This window comes from Volvox carteri (assembly GCF_000143455.1).
Source record: "Volvox carteri f. nagariensis unplaced genomic scaffold VOLCAscaffold_24, whole genome shotgun sequence".
Classification (NCBI taxonomy): domain Eukaryota; kingdom Viridiplantae; phylum Chlorophyta; class Chlorophyceae; order Chlamydomonadales; family Volvocaceae; genus Volvox; species Volvox carteri.
The window spans coordinates 1,177,599-1,185,753 of NW_003307567.1; the positions used below are offsets into that span (position 1 = coordinate 1,177,599).

At 56.0% G+C, this 8,155-nt stretch overlaps 2 protein-coding genes across 2 annotated transcripts in view; both read left to right on the forward strand.

The window, feature by feature from the left end:
- Positions 1 to 318: 318 nt before the first annotated feature.
- VOLCADRAFT_92144 (uncharacterized protein) lies at positions 319 to 1,828 on the forward strand (the record flags this gene model as incomplete). The annotated part of the gene is made up of 3 exons (XM_002951497.1): positions 319 to 407; positions 1,103 to 1,130; positions 1,412 to 1,828. The coding sequence occupies 3 exons, from the start codon at positions 319 to 321 to the stop codon at positions 1,826 to 1,828; spliced, it is 534 nt and encodes a 177-aa protein (XP_002951543.1).
- A 3,188-nt stretch (positions 1,829 to 5,016) lies between these two features.
- Positions 5,017 to 8,155, forward strand: part of VOLCADRAFT_92145 (uncharacterized protein) — a gene marked incomplete at both ends in the record, with an annotated part of 3,991 nt that continues 852 nt past the window's right edge. Inside the window, 3 exons of the mRNA XM_002951498.1 lie at positions 5,017 to 5,552; positions 5,741 to 6,798; positions 7,645 to 7,706. Of these exons, the coding sequence (XP_002951544.1) occupies positions 5,017 to 5,552; positions 5,741 to 6,798; positions 7,645 to 7,706 (1,656 nt within the window). The remainder of the gene's footprint in view (positions 5,553 to 5,740; positions 6,799 to 7,644; positions 7,707 to 8,155) is intronic.

The window sequence follows — 8,155 nt, forward strand, 5'->3', positions numbered from 1 at the left end:
GCGATAGCAGACTTGGAGTCTGGAGCCCACATATTGATGGGTTGCTGGTCATGACTTATAAGCCCACAGTGAACAACTTCTGGGATGTGCGCAAAACATGGGCCAGGGGTGGTCATGGAGTGCAGTGTATGACTCATGTAAACAATGTAAAACATGTGCCAATGTGGTCATGGAATGCAGTGTACGAGTCATGTAAACCAAGCAAAACATGGGCCAGGGTGGTTATGGAATGCAGTGTACGACTCATGGAATGTGTGCAAAACATGGGCCCGGGTAGTCATGGAGTGCAGTGTACGACTCATGGAATGAGTGCAAAACATGGGCCAGGGTGGTCATGGCCTGCATTGTTGCATCATGGAATACCATGCACAATATGACCTGGTCATGTTCCGCATATTTATGAGCAGGTACATGACCACCTTTATGACCTCATGGGGTCATAAAGTGGAGCCATGACTGAATACGGTCATATTGCGGTCCCATGACCTGTCATAAATCCCATCATAAATGACATCATGACCACGCATTTCATGACCCCAACCAGTCATATCCTGCACTTGCTTATGCAAACTATGAACTGATCCATGACCGGATCCATGACTTAATGACAAATTATGACCGGATCCATGACCACATACATGACCAAATCCATGACTTGATGGCAAATTATGGCCGGATCCATGACCGCATCCATGACCAAATCCATGACTGGAAAACCCATCCATGACCAAGTCTTTCCCCGAGTGAAGGGCAGCAGCAGCCACAGGAGGACAAGTGGCCGCAGCATGGAACTGAAGGTCTGCCATCAACACCAAGCTGCCAAAGCTCTGGCACTTGGATGCTACTGCCACCACCAACACAGGCAGGGGTGCTTGGAGCGCTACTTCCATCACTGCATCCTCAGCTGCAATCAGTGGCACTTTTACAGCCGCAACCAAGCTTAAGGGCACGACCCAGTTTCACATCCAGGCTGCTGCAGCGACCCCGCATGGGTGAATGGTCTATGGGAGCGCCACCACCATCTCGTACTGTCAGTTGGGGCCACCGGGCGCTCTCAACATCATCTGGACAGCCCAACACAACCTCGCAACTATCTTTACAGCAGCAACGGTCGCTGCGTGCGCCACGGGGTGAGAGATGGGCCCTACCACGGCCAGGGCAGCCAGCTGGAGGTAATTGGGCGCGGCCGACATCACCCTCAGCGGCACCGATGCAGATGTCGGGATTTGCTAAGCATGGCAGCTTACTTCACCGGTCAGAGCCAACACAGCAACAGGCATCCGATCGGCCGGACACACTGGCGCCACTAGTAGAGGCTACTTTGTCGCTGAAGAGCAGCCGGACATTAGCACTTGAACTGCCGCTGCCGCCATGGATTTCGAACACGGTAATGCTGCCACCCTTATACCAGGACAGCTGGCAGCAACTACATGCACTGTCACCATCGAGTAGCTTCAAGGGAGATTGGTTGGTGCTACCGCCGCCCCCTTCGGAATCACACCTGCGTGATGCCGCGGTGCTGGAGGCGACGGGGGCAGCAGCAGCTGCTGCAGCCGAGGTGGCGGCAGCTGCTGCAGCATCACCATTATCAAAGAAGTACCCGTCCAGGGCAGATTCCATGCGAATCGTTGCCAAGGCATTCGCCGACGTTGCCAAGGCCTATGCCGATGCTGGCACTGCCGACGACTCAGCTGACACCGCTGACACTAACCACACCACCAACGGTGCCAACATCAGAATGCTTGGCACGGGCCCTAGGTTACTCTACCCTGATCCCCAGCCGCCATCCTTGGCTCTTCCCAACGAGCCCCCTGTACCAGGATTGTAGCCGACAATACTGGTGAACGAGAAAAGCATGAAGTGATAGCGTTATATAGGTTTACTGTTGTTTTTATTCCGTCAAATGAGAAAGACTCCGTGGCCCAGAGCCGACACGGGGCATGCCCAATCGGTCAGTTCATGGCCGTGCAGATGAACCCATCAGCCTAGGTCTCATCATATATCATCAGCAGCAGCCACATCATAATTATCAGTGATCCCTTCACTTGAAAGTACGACATTCTCTGGACTTGATGTCATGTTGCTAAGATGTTAACTGTTGTTGTGCGGGGTGAGAATGGTGCATTGCACTGATGTGTATCGTGTTTCTGAAGGTCATGTGCAGCAGGTACGTCTGCTGGCTGCTGGTCTGGTGCCACCGCACTCTGGGAAAGGTTTTCACCCGTAAATTCATGTTTACCCGTAATCACGTGGTCTTCACATGTAATTACCGGCCAAGAAAATTTGTACACATGCTTGTTTTTAAGTTGCCAAAGCATTCCTTTTATAAGGAATAACATAGGTGACATTTTGTTGGTTGCCCATGCTGGAAGTCATCCACAGTTTACATTACCCGTAATCACAAGGTCTTGACCCGTAATCCCCCAAGCCGTAATGCACAGCACCCGTAAAATTTCACGGGCTTAATTGCGACGAAGACGTTTTATGCGTGTGTGTGTGTGTTACATGGTTGGGGGTGCGTGACCCCATACCTGTAAGACTACCCATACGAGCCGAGGGCCCAAGGGTAATACTACAACGCCTAAAAGCCACGGAGGAAAGGAAAACACCGCACATCAGCCCAGACTAGCGTCTAAAGGGGGTAATTGAGTTTCGGTGAGCCCGCATATGTTCCAATATCCTCGCCGCACGTGCGGGTTCCCATTGCATGGCCTCCAACATGCTCTGTTGATGACCGAATCCCTCTTCAGCACGAATATAATTACAGGCTGGGCATTCTATTAACAGGCGTTCACATCCTCAATTCGGCTATTAGTACCACAACAGTGGCAAAACCGCTGCCCCCTGGGGACGTGGTACTTGCCCCTTCATGCTCTGTTTGCCTCGAAAGCCCAACAACATAAACGAAACTGCATTACCTTACGATGTGCTAAACGAGGAATGAAAACCTTAGCATGTGTTGGCCACATGACGGCTGCGGCTCCCGAAAAGGGCAGCCCCATCCAGTGCTTAAACTTCACCACTGTGATCCATCTTCGTATTTGCTGAGCGCGTCTGCCTGCTGCTGCTGTTCCCGGCTGCGTGGGTACCACACCACTGAAATGTCTGTGTCCGTATCCGCGCAGAGGCGATGGATCTCCGTCACTATGGGCAGGCAAGCGGTGTTGCCTTTCAACCCAACCATGCAGAATTCCGCCGGTTGGCTGTCCGTCTGGTATTGCACTGTCCGGCCGTACAACAGGTTCGGTGCCTGCTCTTGCAACCAGTGCAAGCTGTACAGCAGCGCCCGCAGTTCTCTTTCTGTGCTGCTAAAGTCATTCCGCTGCAGCCGCTGGGTTTCCTGAGCTTTGAAGGGCACAAGCATGCGGCTGTTGGCGCCCAGTTCTTCTCTAGGTAAGAAGGCTGCGAAGGCCCTGTCTGAGGCGTCCCCGACTAGTTCCGTCGTCAGTCGTAGGGCTGGTCCTTTCCGCCAGGTGGCTGTCCCGTTGCGCCTGCCCAGCAGCTCCATAAACAAGCCTGCCTGGTGTAGCACCTCCGCCGGGTCCCAAACCTCTTCGTCCCACGCCACACCCCGGGCTACACGCCACACCATCCACGCATACAGGGGTGCCGTGGTGACGGCGGGCGTCATGGCGATGATTTTGCCGGCCACCTGCGCCACCTGCCGCGCTGTTAGCCGTTTGCCTTCGAGCTGTGCGAGCAGCGTACGGAATCTAGCTAGCTTGTCGTCTGGTCCTCTGAATGCTTGTGCCTCCGCATCCACCTCCATCCCCAAGAATCAGACTCGCCTTCTTGGGATCAGCTGGCACTTGGACAGGCTGAGGGTGAAGCCTAGGGCTGCCAGCAGCCGTACCACCGCCCCACACTCGTACTGTGCCGCGGCCTTCGACCCCGCGGCACCCATCTGGTCGTCTATCAGGAAAGACATGCGGACCCCTAGCTGCCGTAAAGGCTGGAAAACCTTGAGCTTCATGCTTGTGTACAAGTGGCAGGCCGGCGCCAGGCCGAACGGCAGGTGTGGCCAAAAAAGCGTCTGCCCCCGCCACCGCATAGCCAGATATGTGTGCTCCCGTTCGTGGAGTGATAGCTGCCAGTACCCGCTCTTGTGGTCCGTGGTGTACAGCCAATCTTCCAGTAGGAGGTAGCTAGGTACATCTGCCAGTCGTTCGTACTTCACAGGCCGGTACTTCAAGAAACAGTTAATGTACATCGGATTAATACAGAGGCGCAGCTTGCTGTCTTTTTCCACTACCCGCAAGCCATTGATAACCGTGGGGGGGGGCGCATCTGCTGGCCATTTCCGTATCACCCCTCAGTCAAGGGCCTTTCTCAGTTCGGCTGTAACAAACTCACTGTGCTGAGTCGCGCTGCAATGGTTAGGAAACTGCACGGCTCGCGGCCGGTCACCCGCCATGATAAAGTCTAAGTCGCAATCCGGCACCGCGACCCGCAGCATTTCCCGCACTATAGCTAGCTTGCATCCCCGCTCCGGGGCTAGTTCTTGCCCTGGGTAGTCGCACGGCACCCACTCCAGCTGAATTCCGCCCTGCAGGTATCCCAGCCACCGTTTCTGTTTGTCCGTGAGGGGCCGGCCTTCGTTAGCTGCCTGAAAGAACACTCGCCACACTGCAACATGTAGACGTATCCTTCCTGGTTGGAAGTCTTCAGGATCTGGGAGCAAACAGACGACCTCTTCGAGAAACTCCTGTTCATCCCGCGGATCTACCGCGTCCTGTTGCCCCAGCCGCTGCAACCTCTGCCAGGCTTCCTGTAGCAGCTGGAGTGCCTCCCTGCCCCCAGCGTTGCGGGCACTCGCTTCCCAGGCTGGTGCTAGTCCTACGCCGCTGGATTTCCACCCTGTCGGCTGGTGACTCACCCACTGGTCATCTTCACAAGGGTCATCTTCCAACGCCCGTCCAACACCTGGACCGCGGCAGGCTTTTATTCCAGCCGTTCCCACCGACAGAACCGGCCCACCAGCAGCTACGAGACCAGAACAGTCGTGTCGGCAGCTGCATGTGGTGCCTATTCGAGGCACACACGGAGGCCAATGTCGGGCGCGGGGCCACCGTGCGCTTCCGTGGCTACACCCAAGCAGTCAGCCAGCACTTCGTAAAGCGGAATGCAGGCAAGAGCCTGAAGGTCGGCGCCCGGGCTCTCAAGAGGACCCATCGGCATTTCGTCAGCGCGGGCAGTGTCATGCAGGCGATGTACAGGATGCTCCACCTTGGGACTCCACACAAGATCACGCAGAAGCAGTTCGATGAGGCGGCGCTCCAGACTGGGTGCAAGGGCCTGACTGCCTTTGCGGCCCTGCCGTACGTCGACCTGTCGTGCCTCTTCACCGTCTCCACCGGCCATGCCCTGCTGTTCGGAGTGGTCAGCGACTTTGTGGACTACACGCTGAGGTCGCTCAAAGACATCAAGCCAGCAGACCCAGATGCCAAGCTGGTCATGTCTCGTGAAGCACGCCAGCGGGTCGCGGCCCGCAGCCAGTTCCTGGTCGTGACTTCGGACTTCGGGCGGCGGTACAAATGCATCATGCAGTACCGGTGAGCACGGCCAGCACTGGGCAGCCGGCCACACACGGGGTTCGCTAATAGCCGAGAAAGCAAATACGACCAGGGGCTTGCCTGGAAAAAACACCTTCGTCTGTCAGAGAGTTTGCTACTCTACCTATGTAATGTACTTCTTCTAGTTACACGGTTGCTCGCCACACTGCCCCCCTCCACCCATGCAGCAAGAGCTACCGCATGGAGGACTGGCTGCACTTCGTTGAGACGTTCTCCAGCTACATCTTCAAGGGGGACGTGCTGCCCGAGGCCTTGCGGGCCCTGTGTTGGAGCCTGTGCAGCACGGTCACGCACTACTTCTGGCCGCGGCCCCCTGACGAGACCCGTGAGCAGTTCCTGGTGGCAGCCAAGGCGGCTGCATGCAAGCTCAGAGCTTACACGACCAGGCTGGAGGAGTTGGAGGTGCCGGGCTACATGTTCACGGTCAACCTGCATATCTGCGTATGCCGGCTGTACTCCGACCTGCCGGTGGAACGCATGATGCAGCAAATGAAGACGCAAGGCGGAAGGATGGTGTCACAGGCACCCGAGAAGCACTATGCGCAGTGGCTGTGCCTGATGCGGGCCTCCGAGTCGCTCACTGAGGCAGACCCCGGGACCGGGGCCAAACACACGACCAACCAGCAGCTTGAGAGGATGTTGGCACGGCGCGCAGTGAACACCGAGGCTGCCTGGTTTGATAAACCAGGAGCCAACGGTTACCTGCTTGGACGAGGCCACATGGTCTACCCGAGTCCAGAACGAGTGGCACAAGTCCGGGCAGCCATGGCGAGCCTAGTGCACTGGTATGCCCTGGCATTCGAGGATGTGGCTTCCTGGACATTGGGTCCCAGTGCGAGCTACGAACTGGACACGGACCGCCTGGATAGGGTTCTCATGTCTACACCACCTGACTGTCCCAAGGCCCGCTCCTTATTGAGTGCCGAGGCACTCAACGAGGAGCAGTACTTCGGGGCTGAGTATGGGCGCCAGCAGCAGCGGATCTCCTGCTGGGCATGCTACCAGGCAGAAGTCGGCAACGAGACTCGGACGTATGCGGCCTACCTCAAGCACTTCGTCCACCTGCCCGCAGAAGATGGCGCTCAGGATGTCCGCTTCACTGTCGCAGATGTGTACTCGGGACAGGTGTTCAGCGGGGGGCTGGTGGTGGTCAACATGGCGGCCGCCCAGACAGCGAGGGCAGGCAGCCAGTGGGAGATGTGGCAGGACCTAGGGCTGCCGCTAAGTGAGCTGAAGGGCAAGTTCTGCACAGCCGCCCCGGAGGGGGACCGAAAGGGGCTGATGTACTTCATGCCATACACACACTTCACCAACCGCTGAGCAACCGCAGCAATGAGGCCGATGGATGCACCCTTGTCTGGTTGACAACGAATGACTATGAAAGTTATCCCATGCACATGTGCAACAGATGGCACGCATGTACATACATATGCAGGCGTATATGCGTAAAGGCACACTGGCAGTCCATATGCCCGTATGGAGTTTCGGTTCAGTACTCAAATGGCTTCACATTCTGCATTGTTGGAAAGAGTGCCGTCAGTGTAAGGTGCGAGGCAGACACCGCCACAGCAGTATCGGCGGGACTAGTACGACTGGTTGCTGACTGTCCAGTTCACTTGATGTGTCTTGCTGGTCACAAAGTGGACGGCACCCACGTTTCAAAGGAGTGCCCCAGATGCGCCATCCCCTATACCAACACGGTTGTTCCAAAGGGTTACAATTGTGACCGAATTAACACACGTGTCAGCCATCATTGTCGCCCATGCCTTCGCTTCCATGTGTTTCTTCTCCACCCATGCCACCAGCTTCTCTACTGACAGCACATTCCCCTCCGAGCATGCAGTCCTCGAGCGGATACAGTGTATCCTTCTGCAACCATCCTTGAGACTTGTGCCGGTATGAGCCGGCTGCCTTGTAACCCTTTTGGAACCACCCAGACCACACAAAGGGTTTAAGACAATAAGCCTCCCATTGGGTATTCACCCTAATCAGCCCTGGCAGCCGGTACTCTGAATTAATGCGACACACACGTGAACCCGCCCCCTCCATCGTCAATCCCCATCATCACAAGGCCACCTGATTTGCCGCCTTAAGGCAAGCTTGTGTATGGCCCTCTACAAGACGGGGGGCCCGGTGAGGTCAGCCGCCAGTAGCTCCTTGTACCCAGGGCGGGAAAACACCTTGGGGTAGACGGGGCCGAATGTTAACGAAGCAGCCTCTACCCACAGAAGCCCCTCAATGAGCGTGCCGGTGGGCCACTCGCAGGGATACACAGAACAGATCGAACAGCGAAAAGAAACGAAGGTCCACGCGAACCTCGCAGAGATAGTACTGATGGCGAGCTGGCGGTATTCTAGTATGGGCGCCGTACTTGTATACTTGCATGTCATCAGCCAAGTCTTATCATGACCTGCCTCGCTGTCTATGTTCTTGTATTCCATTGTTATACCTGATACAGTTTACACTAGCCACGACTCTAGGATACAGGACGGACCAATAGCTTCCGCGCCGTCTTGACCTGAACAAGTGCAACTCTATAGTTCCATAAGCTGGAAAGTGGAACAAGAATTTCCCGGAAGTAT